This window comes from Poecilia formosa, unplaced genomic scaffold (genome assembly GCF_000485575.1).
Source record: "Poecilia formosa unplaced genomic scaffold, Poecilia_formosa-5.1.2 Scaffold484, whole genome shotgun sequence".
NCBI lineage: Eukaryota > Metazoa > Chordata > Actinopteri > Cyprinodontiformes > Poeciliidae > Poecilia > Poecilia formosa.
In genome coordinates this window covers 230,861-245,348 of record NW_006800423.1, presented here as the reverse complement: position 1 = coordinate 245,348, position 14,488 = coordinate 230,861, and the positions used below count along the sequence as shown (strand labels likewise).

Here is a 14,488-nt window from a genome sequence, read left to right as displayed (position 1 = left end):
CTGATTTGTACCGTCAATGTGGCCCGTCGAGGGTGGCCAATATGCTGAAGTGGCCCTTGGTGAAATTGAGTTTGACACCCCTGGCCTAAACAGACATTTTACATGCGATACATATGATACATGTAGAACGTGCATGATACAACATGAGATAAGAGACAATATGATACCTTATTGGCTTTAGGATTCAGAGAGGAGAATAATAGAAATAGGGTGATGGTGAGGGATGATCCAATCTCAAGAGCAATTAGCAAAAAGATTAAGATAAAACTATCCAATTCGATATGATATGCGTTGATGTGATGTGATATGATATGGCAATATGATGCTAAATGTAACAACACAATATGATATAATGTGCTATAATATGGTATTATATAATGAAACTGAGTGAAATTCCTCTCTGTGGGTAGAGCATCCAAAGATCTAACTCAACTAAGAGTTAAACTAGTCCAAAATTTCTGTTTATTTATTTATTTACTTGCTCAAGTAAATGTAACTAAATAAATGTAAATAGTTACTACAAACCTCTGTCTGGTCAGCAATATAAAATAAAATATGACACAACATAAGAAAGCATGACATAAAAAACAACAACAACAAAAACAATATGATGGAGAGTAATTAAAGTGAATATTACTTACGGACCAAAGTACTCAAACACATTACTGATGATTTGCTTCAGCACCATTATAATTGCCATTTGAATGAACAAGTCTGTGAGACATCCACTCGGGTGACACTAAAAGAAACACAGTGAAACTTTTAGAAACAGTGCAGTCACTGTATTCACATAAGAAGTACAACAGCATTCCTGTAGCTGTTTCATGATATATGAGATATGAAACTGTAATCACTCACTTCTTCCAGTCTCCATTGCCCTGCAAGCCGTACATATTCACCTGGATGGCCATTGATCCTGTTATTGGTGCAAGAAAAACATCGAGTGACTTGTCCTGTAAGCCTAAACCAATCAGTGAAGAACAGCTGGCTTCAGAAATCAGAGCACAAATCCAAAGTTTTACCTGCCAAGAAAAAATGCCACATAGAAGAGGGAGGAGAAGTAGGTGAAGAACTGGAAGGTGAACATCTTGACTGTGAAACTCTTCTCCGTGTCAGCAAATGTCCTTGTCTCTTCTGTTAAACAGAACAATGTTTAACATGTTTCACAGGCCCAAAATATGAACAATGCTCAGAGGATTTGAGATACAGCATATCCAGTAATGCAGTCTCCAATATTTTCATGTTTTTTTCTCTGTTTCCCTCCGCTGAGTATAGCCTTACTCATCAAAGTCTAAGTACAGAACGCATTCGTAAAAATATTTCAGTTGCTTGGAAACTTTTCTTTAATCTTGTTTTTATTTTTTTATGTCATTATTCTAACCAATAAAAACGGTGTGTAGCTTTTAAAGTGTTTAAAGGCATTAAGAGAACGTGCACGTTAAGCAGGTTTTAGTTTTGCGATGAAACAGTTCCAAGCCTTGCCCTAAGTTTTCAAGCCAAAGACGCTTTTTAGTGATTAATCACAACAGACAATTTTTTCCATGTGTAAGCTTATTTTTAATATTCCTGACTTCCTGCTTTAGTTTAAATTAGATATTTGTGACACCAAGAACAAGTAGAACAAAAATACCTATCTTACAGAGCTTCAAAGCAACAATCCGGTTAACCTGCAAAAAAAAGAAAAAAAAGAAAATCACAAGATATCAGGATCACAGATTACTGCAACAATAACAATGAAATATACATGTAGAGGTCTTAGTACCTTAGTCATAATGGTGATGATGAGGAAATGGAGCACAGCGCCTGCCAACATAGCGCCGAGGTTGCTTTTGAAACCCTTAGCCAGATTCCCTGCTACAAGCACCCTGACTACCACCAAGAAATGTGTCAAGCCAATAATCACCAGTATCTGAGAAAACAGAAGAAAAAAATCTGTTACCTGCCAATGCATATACGTGTCTCCATAATTTACTGAAAAACACATATTCGTCCATTTCTGACCCCTAGAACAGATTCGGCCCTCTTATTCTGACCGAATAATGCATTTTGATGAGGTCATAAAAATGACATATCTCACCATAACTAAGACACAGATCAAAACCAGAGCGGTGCGCAAGTAAGAATGCTTGTACATCTTCGGGCGACATTCAGCATCGTTCACGAGTTCCAGGATCAGTTCCTCCTGCAATTAAATTAGAGCAATAAATTAGACCAAAGGGTGATTCGATGAGCTCTATTGCTGCCCGAGAGAAATACAATGTTCCAGACTGACTGTACCTCTGATTCAGACCAGTCAGTCACTCTCCATTCGCATACAAAACTGGCCAGATGTCTCTTCCAGAACTCCATAAACAGTGTTGCTGTGGAAGATAGTCTTCTCTGTAAATACCTGATTATTACACATAATCACTTTGTATGTGTTTTCGACATTTACATTATTGAAATTTGCTTGTATTTGCAGTATATTGTCCAACAAACAAACAGAAAATTTTAACCAAATTGAAACTGTACTAAAAAATATTTACATTCCAGGTTTAAATCTTACTTGTAAGTCCAAAATTTGTGGGAGTGTACACACAAAATTGAAAATAAATTCAAACATTCAAAAATTTGCACTATATTTCAACTCATACATTATATGCGACTCATATTCATGTTGATAAAAATTTGTGCCAGACGTTCTGATAATACCAAAATGATCAGAAGATTGCCCAAATTTATTCCTAAGTTTGCACTTTTAAAAATGCATTTGAACTGTTCTTTTTTCATGATCGATCAAAGATGCTACACACATCTTTAATGATTTGTTTGAACAAAAATTGATTCCACAAGATTTTACTTATTGAGGATTTTTTCCAATCAATAGTAAAATGACCCGAAACACACATGTGCACAAAACAGGTTAAATTAAGGTTTTGAAATTGCCCTGCCATCAACTACACACAACAAAGTTTTTTTTTTTGTTTTTAAGCACTGTGCTTGGAGACTGGGTCTGTGTCAGAAATCCAGCAACTTCAACTCTACAAATTCTGCCAAAAACAATATCAAATATCCAGTCAGAAGCTAAAAAAATCTTAATACTTATTGACCCTCAAAAAAGTGCACATCATTCATTTCCCATCTTGACAAAATGACAAGTTTACTTCTGTGGGTGTGGTGTATTTTTAGTGATGTTTTTATACCAAACGTGTTTCTGGAAGCCCTAAAGTTCCAGCTTAATTTCACCAGACCATAACACGTGACCACAAGGCCTGGGGAGATTTTAGAAAGAACAGGGCATTTCCTTTGTGGTTGTTGCCACATGTAGAGAACAACCAATACTTAGAAACTCCTGTTGGCCGCTTCCATGTCCATTTTCAGACTCTTCTTTTTTTTTATGTTTTGTGTTGTCCCTGTCGTCCAATAATTTCTCTAGTCATCTGTTTACTTGCTTAAAGCTGAAAAAGGTGTGTGGTAAAATTTATTTGTTCACTTCTCCTGACTGATCCATTTGTAAAATGAGACCATGTTGATCTTTTGTAGCATCTCAATAACTCTAATTAAAGGATTTAAATGAGCAAATATCAAGAATCTGCTACTGTGACAGCTGGATTTGAACTCTGGTTCATCACATTCTCTACAACTGATGGCAGATGTGAAATTAAACTGAACACCAAAACTGATTCAAAAGAAGCTCCAGCAAAGTCTCAGTTCAAGAGTGCATCACTGGTGCAACCAAGTTACTCTACGTTTACTATTTCTTATATTTATTTACTTGTACTAAATATATCTCATATTTTATGTGGAAGACGCTTGGAAAATATTTAGTAATGTTCCATTTGTACATTGTAATAACTCTGGCACTGTGTATATTTGAACCTGTATGCATAATTTTGACCGTGTCACAATAAAATCAACCTTGTGCATTCAATTCTTATACTTAAAGTCTATTGGATTTCATATGTTGCATGAAACCAGGGTTCAAATAAACTTTTAGGAGCCTTAAATCAGCATTACATTCATGCCCATGATGAGCGTGTGCAAACATCCAACCCGCACTAAAGTTACGGCCTAGAATGTCTCACTTTGTTTCACTGTCAAGTCATTTCTTAGCCTCTTTAGAAGCAGGGTTATATATTATTTCAGATTATATAAATTACTGCATGCTGAACCACTCCCACAGACAGATGGCGCCTGTTTTAGAGGTAAGTAGCCAAGAGTAGGTTTGATATTTTCTTGGCAGTGAACTTCTCGTTATCATAAAAAACTGGCAGCTAGATTAAACAATTCTGAGACAGAAGAGCATGCAATCGTGCAAGGTACAGCCAAAATGTTTCAGCAAATACACAATAGCATTATAACAGAAATCGACAGAAATCTACCGCTGACTTTCAGTTAATAAATGTGTCTCACTGTGAGGGTTTTCATTATTTTGAATGTGCGTGTTTTCATGTGCTCACAAACTCACTCCATATTGCCATGAACATGGCGAAGAACACCGTGCCGTTATTGTCGAACAGCAGGCTCAGCTGTGAACAGAGAAGACCAGCAGTGAGAACCAGCCAGCAGCTATTAACCACAGAGCTACTTAGTAGTAAAGCAGACAAACCTTGGCATATGAGCATGTGTCTGAAAGCTTCCACACTTTGCAAACGCGGTCACAAAGTGGACACATGACTGTGTCAGACTCACAAACCTCTTGTCTACAAGACAGTAAGGTCAGTCATTATGGAGGGGTAATTACAGAGGAAAATGTTCTGTCATATCACTTAAGAGAAAGAAAATGTTGGAAAGCTTACACGAGGGGTGAAGAGTTGAAGTAGCTGAGGCCGTAGAGAAAGACTAAGATGCCAATAACAGCCGGTAGGATGAGGAGAAATGTGTACCATCCCAACCACAGGAAGTACAAGGCCACCTTCTCTCCAAAGTAGTCCCTGAAAAACACACAAACAGTGCAGACAAGGAGAAAAACGCAAGTCAGAGGAGAAACAAACTGCATGCAAATACTGCACTGTGGAAAAGCATCTGCCTCTTTTTAACACTTTAATGTTTGAAGCCAAACTAAATTTTAATAAAGATGGTGAAAGCCCATATAAAAAGTTTCCCAATTATGGTTTCACCAGTTATAGCTAAAAGCTATAAAAAGCCACTCTGTTAAATCATGGATTCATTTAGAACAACTATTTCCAAAATCTTTGGAAAGATAAACTCAAATTCGCTGCTGAAGTTTTATTACTAGATTTATTCGATCAAGAAATAAAACTAGGCCAAAGCACTGGTCCTCGACACTAGTTCTTAATTCAAGTAAAGCCAAGTGAAGTTTATTTGGGTTGTACAAAAAAAATACAAAAACATTCTTAATTGTCTGGCACTTATATACAGGCTGGCAGTTTGGGTCTTAGGTATAGTTAGCTTGATTTAAATCTACCAAAAAGTAAAAGTAACATGCATAATATTTTTTATGCTGCTTTTTTCATGTTTTATGGTGTACAGCACTTTGAACTGCCCTGTTACTGAAAAGCGCTGTAAAAACAGACGACATTGATTGGCTGGTAATAAACATTGCATGGCAATGATACAATCACGTTTGCCTAGAAAGTTTAGAGAAACACGGAAGACTAAAAATATTCATATATGAAGTCAGGTGTGATCTAATGTTTGTTCTCAACATAAGTAAAAACTATTTTGTTTTTATTTCCACTGGCGGCACATGATCTATGTGGGCTGCAAGTGACTCTTGGGCTGTTGTTCATGATTGATGGCAGGGTGGAGTGAGATAGAGGGATTAGGACTCAGGCAATCTGTCACCTCTCACCTATGGACATGATATATTGATGTTAACAGAAAGAATGAGATCTTGGTTACAACCAGCTTAAATAAACTTCTTTTGCAATGTGACTCAGATCTCCTCTTTTGTTTGAAGGGAGTTTATGATACAGTTCCAGGTTTTAACAGCAACATATTTTTTATTGTTGTTTATATACTTTTAAATTTTGACTGACAGCCTGTTTATGTTTTTTTTTTTGGTACTTAAGAGTTGATTACATTGTTAAGGCTTCTGCTTATTTGCCTACTTTTTTAAAGTTAAGATTCTCACTAAGGTTAAAATGTTGGGGTTTCTGACAACAAATCCAAAATTTGAATCCTGTGTTGTTACTAAGAGTCATTATCACTTTTGCTTCTTGTTGCAAGATATTTATTTCCCACCCCCTATTAATGGCAAATCCTTTGGAGGACTAGTATATAAGCTAACTCCCTTAATTAGAAGAAACCCTGCATCTTCTGAATGTCTCAATCAATGAAGTTCCACTTTTCTTCTTCTCAAACTAAAGGGGGCAGTACCACACATTTTAGATTTATATTTGCACAGAAAATATAAAATAATGTCTTATTATCTTTGTACTTCAAAAATATATGCTACCTTATGTTGGTCCATCAAACAAAGTGCAAACAGAAAGACAAAGAAAGGAAATTTGTAGTTGTAATGTGGTAAAATGCAAATAAATAAATAATGTCTGTTTTGTCAAAGTTATTATGCTGAGAGAATTATCTACTGCAAGTAAGTTAATGACTGTTTATAACCTCTCAGCAAAATCCGATTTCAGAAATTCTGTACTATTCTTTTAACTACAAAAATCTTGCAGAATCTTCAAAAATTACAGAAGACGCATAAGCTGAAATATACAGAAATGATGGTGTTTAAAAATATGATAAATGAATAAAGGCAGAAATAAAAATGGACAACAAATGATAAAGATTTTGTGTTGCAAGTCAAACCAGAGTAATGTCAGTACTGTTAAAATACTCTGGTCATGCAGAGGGATGAATCATGTGTTGCATTTTCTTTTAAACAAATGTCTGTAATTATGTTGAAAAGAAATCCTTGCCAATCATTTCTGTTTCTTCTGGTAGTATGATTGATATCAACATCTTTTCTGCTTGCATGTGAAATTCCACAGGCAGACCTCGATTAGCACATGATGTTGGAGGGATCTTGGCTGTTTTCTTGTTTCTATAACAACCCTGCAGCCATTTAATCAACTGCATAAAAAAGCAGAATAATGAAGAGGCTGTTGTGTTGCAGTCCAAACCTGACTTTAGTTACAGGTTGCCCTTTGAGACAGGCCGACCATCGTGCCCATTCCTCCTTCAGCTCTTTCTGTTTCCTTTTCTGAAAGCGGGGGCGCAAAATCAAAGGAAGTCATCAATATGAAAAAGAGCTTTGAACAAACTGCTTCCATACTGCATACAGTTGCACTAAGAGATGAGTCCTGCAGTGTGAGAATGTGATGTGGTGCCATTTTCAAAACATTTTAACAGGTTTTGCCATGTTTCAGCTAGCATTATTGTTGCTGCACATCTGAACAATCATGCTAAGCACACAGGAAATTAATTTATCTTATCCTGCCTGTTTGTCCAGAAAACAGAAGGGCAAACATGCTAATGTTTTCCCAGTCGCATAACAACACTGTATGCTCACGCACAAGCCTGCGTACTCCCAGCGCTGCATGACTCATTGCACTAACATGAATTGCATTGCATTTCTGTGAGCAAATATCTTTTGGCAACAATGTTTTGTTAAGAAAGCCACAATCAAGTTTCACCTCATTATCTTAGAAGCATCTAAGAAAAGAAAAACATTTAACCAAGCAGATTGGACTTCATCTTAAGGACGCAATTGTTTTCTCTGCAACCAAACTTGTTCAGTGCAATTAATCACAGCTGATAAAATGTCCCTGACTTTTCTAAGCTTTGGTGTAAAATGTAATTACCATTTTGTGATTACATTTTACATCTCAAATGAATGCTCTTGGTGTTGAACAAAGATGTAAAGTTGGAATTTTACCTCATGTAAACAGAACCTCGTCTCAAACACCTTAGACTTCATGAGATCCCGCAGGTTCTCTGAAAAGTTCCCAGCAAAGGAGAATGATGAGAAAAATCAGGAGTTGATTAAAATCACTTTTTAAGAGCCCAGATTATCAACCACTCTGACTCACCTTTAGTGCTGATTTGTGTGTGATTTATTATGAAGTGGACAATCCTTATCCTGCAATAATGGGACAAGTATCACTTGTAAAGTCAGTGATGCAGCAAATGAGGAGAATAATGTCATTTATTCAACTGACCCATAAATACATTTACTTTTAAATAATAATTTAAATGATCTAATTCACACAAAATAATAAAAAATGAAATGTTTATAAAAAATAACTGTCATAGCTTTGGTGTGAAGTTGATATAAATCTTGGCATAAATTACTTTTGTGGGAACATTTTTGATTTTTCAGCAAGGAAAGATGAGACAAGCTTTCATCTTTTTTTTCAAAACAAGATTGGAGGTTTTCTTTTGGTATATTTCTCAAATAAATTCAGGGTCAAAATACTACAAACAAGCTCAAATGTATACAAACATCCCCACTAATGTTCGCATAAACGTCCATTAGCAATTTATAGAGACACCAATGCTTTTTGTAGCTTTCAGGAAGCTTCTTATGGTGAAATGAGACAAAGTTTAAACTAATAGGTCACAATGACAGAATATATGTTTGAAGGAGTCAAACTATAATAAAAGAAAACATTACCAACTGTCATGCTGAGGGCTTATTTTGCTTCAAGTGGTGCAGCTCATAATGTGGATTGAATAATAAAGAAGCAGAAATAATCTGCTTTGTTAAAATTTGGCGCTCAAACAGGATTATGATCAAAACCTGTTTTAGAAAGGATAAAGCAGGATAACCTTGAGCTTCTAGACTTAAACTGACTTAAACTATTTAAAGTTCAAGGGTAATGCTTTAGGCTAGATTCTCAAAATGAACTCACTCACTCACTCCAGCAAGAACTATGCCAGTTGTTTCTTGTGTTTGTTGATGGCTACACAAATAGGTTAGTATCTCTGCAAATTGCTAAGTATAGTGTTTAATCAAATATGAGTGGGGGTGTGTTCATATTCGAATTCAAACTTGTGAATCCAGGTCTTGTTATTAAATGCACTGAGCTTGAGTGTTGTATATGAAAACAGATCTTCGTTACAGCCTATTTAAATTAGTTTCATCAAAAAATAACAGCTCATAAAATCATTCAAAGCTGGAAATTAATAATACGTTCACACCGATGAGGAAGGTGTGTAAACCTTTGATGTGAATTGCAACACGTAGCGTCTTTAGAGATCATTTGTATGAAAACAATCTAATATATGATAATAATAAAAAGGCACAATGTTTAAAATAGCATCAGGGGTTGTTTTGAATGCCAAACATAGCTGGAGCTGCTGGTCTTACCTTGTGCTAAGAGAGATATTGCTGTCTGTTGAGGTCCCACTGCAGGCATCGGATATTTTGAGCAGATATCTGTATTTCTGAAATATTTCTTTTGGTGCCTGGATCCCATAGAAGACGAGATTATCATAGATAATTTTCTAATAAGAAGAATTGTGACAAATTAATAAGGAACCTTACCACAAAGAAAGTGCATATGCTTTTGTTTATTATGTAAGACCCACTGTCACTTTGAAGTTCTTAATCCTCAGCTGCTCTATGTATTCCCTTTGTTTCTTGGCGTGTCTCTCCCGGTCCTCCATCAATTTAGCGACCAGGACGTAGTCGTATGACAGTGGAGTGAACTGTGTACGCAAAAATGATGCCGGTCAGATTTATCGGTGAATGATCAGTTCTGGGTATTCTTAGAATTGGCCCATCAGTTCAACTCACCACAGGAGGAGGTTCATTGCCATTCTCTTTCACCACTCCCATTAATTCCAGTAATTCGATACTGGGCTTTATCACAAAATAACAACGACAAAAAAACAAAAAAAGAAGCTGAACTTAAGTTGCAGAGTTATAAACCATATACAAGTAGGAACTGCATAAAACCTTCATGGAAGTGTTAGAAATGATTAATTCATATTAGCAAACAACAAGTTCCCTGAGTCTGACTGTGCTAGATTCAAATCTTACACAAACCACTTGAGAGTTCATCACCTGCTACAGAAATCCAGTCTAACTATAACCTGAGGCGTGTCCAGGAATGTCAGTTTAGGGAGAAACCATGAACCTGACTCACCACAGAGAGCTGCCTGCACAATCTATCTATAACCTGAATGAACGGCAGGTTATTGGGCTATATCTCAATCAGCAGAGCAATCATATCCATACAGCTAAGCCTGAATGTAGTTCCAGTCAGGAAGGGAGCGGCTAATCTAGTGGCACAATTTGAGTTCAATCACTAACTGACTGTGCAAATACAAACAGCCTTTTGTAAAAAGGTCATCAGGGTTTTTGTTTTTTTTATGGGTTTCTGTCATGTAGAAGGGTTACACAGCACAGTAATTAGTCTGTCTGGACTCTATGTTAAAGAACAGAATACGAATTGCTTTCAAGGAGCGAGCTTTCGGTAATACAACTAATATCTGTCCCTTGAGCAGCTCCATTATGTATAGATATGATTATTAACGCAACCACCTACCTGCCTCCTGTGCCCCGGCATGATGAGGGAAACCAGCGGCAACCTCCCGGACAACAACAACAACCTTTCTCTCCCCTGAGTCCTCCAATCTCACTCAGCTCTTTGTTATATCCAACTGAAAAAAAAAAAAGAAAAGAAAAAAAAAACATGCAGTCTTCAACAAACAGCCAGCCGCTAACTTCTGGATTACACCTGGAAGAAATGTGCCGTCCTCTCTTACAAGCAAAGGTATGCCAGAAGCGACTCTACCTGTTGCTGCTGTCACAGCATTTATCTTGACTGACGCCACCTTTTATGTTTGCGTCAGCTCAGTCCGTACGAACAAAAGCGAGTCAAAAGAAAATACAAGAAAACCACCGTCCACACTGTTGCACTACTGGCAAAGCCAAAATGAGACTCTGGATGTGATTTGTCAGGTGAGAGAATGGAATGACATCTATTTCTTCGTTGCCTCCCCCTCCTCTGGACTTTGAAGTTCCGCTGATCCGCCGCTAGATGGCACCAAACATGATGACGTTTCGCCGTCTGCCAGGCCTCTGACGGAGCTGCGATTGAATCATCCGGTTTTCTCAACAGTCGCTCCGACATTTTTCAAGAGACAACGATTCATTTGCAATAATGGAGAACGGACAAAATCCTTCCTTTTATTAGTTGCATCAATGCTAAATTCAATTCAAAGATTTTTTTTTTTATCTCAAAGGAAAATTAAATATTGTATCGTCCAAGTATTTTCAAAGAGTCGTTGTGAATTAATCATTAGTGAATGTAAATCTATAAAGTTGAAACGTAACCTTTTTTTTTACCCTCCCTGTCTAACTAAGATTTTCTTGTTTTAGCTCAACCAGGTTTACAAAAGTGATTCATTTTTGCTAAATACCAGAATAATTCTTTCTTCAATGCTGTAAATTTCCTTGGCATTGGGAAGACTCACCCTTTCACACCGTGTAGCTCAACTTCAACATCTTTGAAAAATAAATACACAAGCTTCTTAAATTGATTTGCTGGAATTGTGCTGCATTGCCCTGACAGAAATGTTGACACTGACTCAGTTTTTAGGTCTTAAACACATTTAGCTCTTCCAAATGACTTTCTGTGTGATGACCAGAGCTGTAACTAATTTGGTTTTATGATTAGGGTCACTGTGAATTTTGTACACCAATATATGTCCAGATTTTAACTTCCTGTTTGATATCTTGAGACATTGCATCAGTATTTTGTTCTTTACTCGAGTTACTCTCCACTACATAAAGAGCACCAGTCCCTCCAGTAACCAAACCCACCAGATATGATGCTGCAAAGACAGAATACTGTGATTTTTGTGTATGTAAATCTGACTTTGAGGAAAAAACAAAAATGTTATCTAAAAAATTTATTTTTTTTTTACTCTGGCATTTAGTAAATAAAAATAATTCTGGTAATCGTGACTGGTCTAAGACAGGGAACATGTCTGATTTATTCCCAAACAGTGAGCAAAAAAATTAATGTCTCTCCATAGATACTCTATATTGATATTTTGCTTAAAATTGTAATGAAAAATGTATTAACACTTAGCAAAGACACCAAAATTACCTAAGTGTTGTATATAATTTTACTTTTGGAAGTTGCTACCCAAACAATTCTCGAGTCTTACAATGTAAAGACTGAGCTGGTCTATGTGCTTAAAAATGGAGTCAATCAAGAGAGAGTAAACAAATATGTCTGTTGGATATGTCAGTATGGCAGGAAGATGAATAAATGTAGAAAATTAACTCACCATATCAAACCCTCCTTCCTCACCGGCTTCAAAACAGTCTGTGTCAAACTGCTTTCGAGAAAAAGTCTTGAAAACAGTCTGTCACAGCAGTTTTCCTTCCTCTTCTTCTCTTGTCCACATTTATGGGAAATGCCAAAGGAATTAATAATTTAAGTAGTTTAATTCCAACTAAGAAAATCAGAGAAACAAATGAAAGAACAAGCTTTTCAAGAAGTTTTTTCTTTTTGTATATTTCATACCCCCTAATTGTTCACATTACAGTGACAACCTTCAGTGAAATTTTTTAGGATTTTATGTGATTATGCCAACACAAACTATGACATAAAGTAGAAAGAAAATGATGTTATCATTATCAAACTGAAATTTTGTCTAAAAGTGTGAGTTGACAAATTAACCAAAAGTAATTACGTTTAGTGTACAGTATGCTAGGATATGTAAGTTTAGCTTTTTGTTGTTGTTTCAGCTTCCTGTAAGCTTCCTGTTTTATTTTGTTAAGCCATTTCCTTTTTATGTTTTTATGTTTAGGTTGTCCTGGAGTTGTGTTTGTCAGTATTCAGTGTCTTTGTATGATCCTTGTTAACTATTTGTTCTGCATCTTGATTATTGGCTAGTGCTAATTATTGCTTTGACACACATTTTCATTTCATGCTGGTGTTTATTTTCAAGATTCTCTGCTCAGCTCTGATTTTGGTCTGTACCGGGTCTGCTTGGATCCATCGCCTCAATGAAAGGATGATACTGTTTGAGAACATGCCTCTGAGGAAATTAAATCCTGCAATTGCTTTTCTCATAAATTCAAGTATTAAGAGAAGCATTAAATCTTGCTAAAACATTATGAAATTTGTAACATTCTCACTCAGTTCCTCCATTTTCACACACTGTGTCTGCGTCGGCTTCCCAACCTTCTCGTTTGGGTGTAAAAAGAAAAAAGCAAAGCAACGTGAACGGGTGGTCCTCTGTGCCTTGTTATTAAGGATGATTTTACCATTAGCTTCTGAAACCTTGGAGGGTAGACCCACATCCCACAGAGGAGAAGCGACATGAGGCTGGCGGGAAAAAAAAAACGCACGGCGGTGGGATAAATAAGCGGTTATATTTCTGCAGCCAGCCACACCCAACAGACGAGGATCACATAATTACACCCGCACAGGGCTGTGTAAACCACTTGAAGGTTGACAGAGAGGGGCCACTGCTGCTAAATTTGACCAGAGTGGAAGATCAGAGTGGGGAGGAGTCTGGGAGGTGCAACGATGAACTGTGAGGGGGCATTTCCTCATCTTCATGTCGGAGAGGAACAAACACTCAGTGGCGTGGTTACTTAAAAAAGGTCACCACGCATTGTCCTGCTTTAAACAAACCACTAAACTAAGCATCCTGCCTCCTGTATGAGGATTGTGTCTAAATAAAGGCTTACTCGTTACATTTTTTATTTATTTTTTTACAGTTTACACACATGCACACATGTCTTCTTCACTGTTCTAGCAGATGTTGCGTGCTCCCAGTGGTAGGTAATATTTGTGAGAATGTTGATATGAAAATGTTCGGCTTGGCACAAGTTAATTTTGTTCTTGTTTAGTTCTTCATCTGGTCTCACACTAACAGATCTTTGTGCCAACTTGCCCTGCAGGTTGAGAACAACTATTACAGACTTTACCTGACAGAGAATCTGGGGTAAAATAAGGCAAAAAAAAAAGATATAATGTGCCACTGTAAGACTGCTTATGAAGAAACCATGTTGTTTGTTGGTGTTCTATTTACAGTGAAATTAAAATGAAAGCAAAACAATGTTAAACATAAATATTTTGTGCTGCTGTACCAAATATTTTCCAGTTTAAGAAGATTTTTTTAAACCTTATTTGAAAGCCTGTGCATCATTGAAAAGTAATTTCTAAAATATTTAACAGAGTCGAACCATCAACCAATTTGCGCCATTCTCTACTAAATCATTACGCTAAATGGCCCTTGCACCACAGATTGGACATTCTTGGTCTATAACATAAAATCCCAATGAATAAATTGAGATTTGTGGTTGTAAAATGACAAAATGTGTAAAAATAATTGCAGGGGCATCAAAACTTTTCCAAGACACTGTAGTTTGCTTTGCCTAAGGCCGGCCTGCATTTTGTACACAGAACCTTTCTTAATTGTCCAAATACTGAAGTAAACAACTTCTTAGTAGCCTCCCTTGGGAGGTCTAACTCCAATCATGTTAATTAAACTCGGTGGTATATTGCTAATTTCAAAGCTGCAGTTGTTTTAATGAACTACAAAGTGATATTTATCAAACATTCCC

The 14,488-nt window shown here is 36.6% G+C and overlaps 1 protein-coding gene across 2 annotated transcripts in view; it reads right to left on the bottom strand.

The window, feature by feature from the left end:
* Window positions 1–10,928, bottom strand: part of LOC103156513 (anoctamin-9) — a 17,945-nt gene extending 7,017 nt beyond the window's left edge. The window contains exons 1-18 of one of the 2 annotated variants that reach the window (XM_007578594.2): window positions 10,663–10,928; window positions 10,443–10,557; window positions 9,689–9,754; window positions 9,481–9,600; window positions 9,260–9,396; window positions 7,980–8,029; window positions 7,826–7,884; window positions 7,071–7,150; window positions 4,779–4,913; window positions 4,589–4,682; window positions 4,448–4,508; window positions 2,278–2,360; window positions 2,078–2,182; window positions 1,763–1,909; window positions 1,631–1,667; window positions 1,023–1,134; window positions 859–916; window positions 642–739 (exon numbers count right to left, since the gene is read on the bottom strand). In XM_007578594.2, the coding sequence (XP_007578656.1) occupies window positions 642–739; window positions 859–916; window positions 1,023–1,134; window positions 1,631–1,667; window positions 1,763–1,909; window positions 2,078–2,182; window positions 2,278–2,360; window positions 4,448–4,508; window positions 4,589–4,682; window positions 4,779–4,913; window positions 7,071–7,150; window positions 7,826–7,884; window positions 7,980–8,029; window positions 9,260–9,396; window positions 9,481–9,600; window positions 9,689–9,754; window positions 10,443–10,463 (1,463 nt within the window). In that variant the 5' untranslated portion in view covers window positions 10,464–10,557; window positions 10,663–10,928. The remainder of the gene's footprint in view (window positions 1–641; window positions 740–858; window positions 917–1,022; window positions 1,135–1,630; window positions 1,668–1,762; window positions 1,910–2,077; window positions 2,183–2,277; window positions 2,361–4,447; window positions 4,509–4,588; window positions 4,683–4,778; window positions 4,914–7,070; window positions 7,151–7,825; window positions 7,885–7,979; window positions 8,030–9,259; window positions 9,397–9,480; window positions 9,601–9,688; window positions 9,755–10,442; window positions 10,558–10,662) is intronic. The other variant, XM_007578593.2, reaches the window with a different exon arrangement.
* Window positions 10,929–14,488: the final 3,560 nt, after the last annotated feature.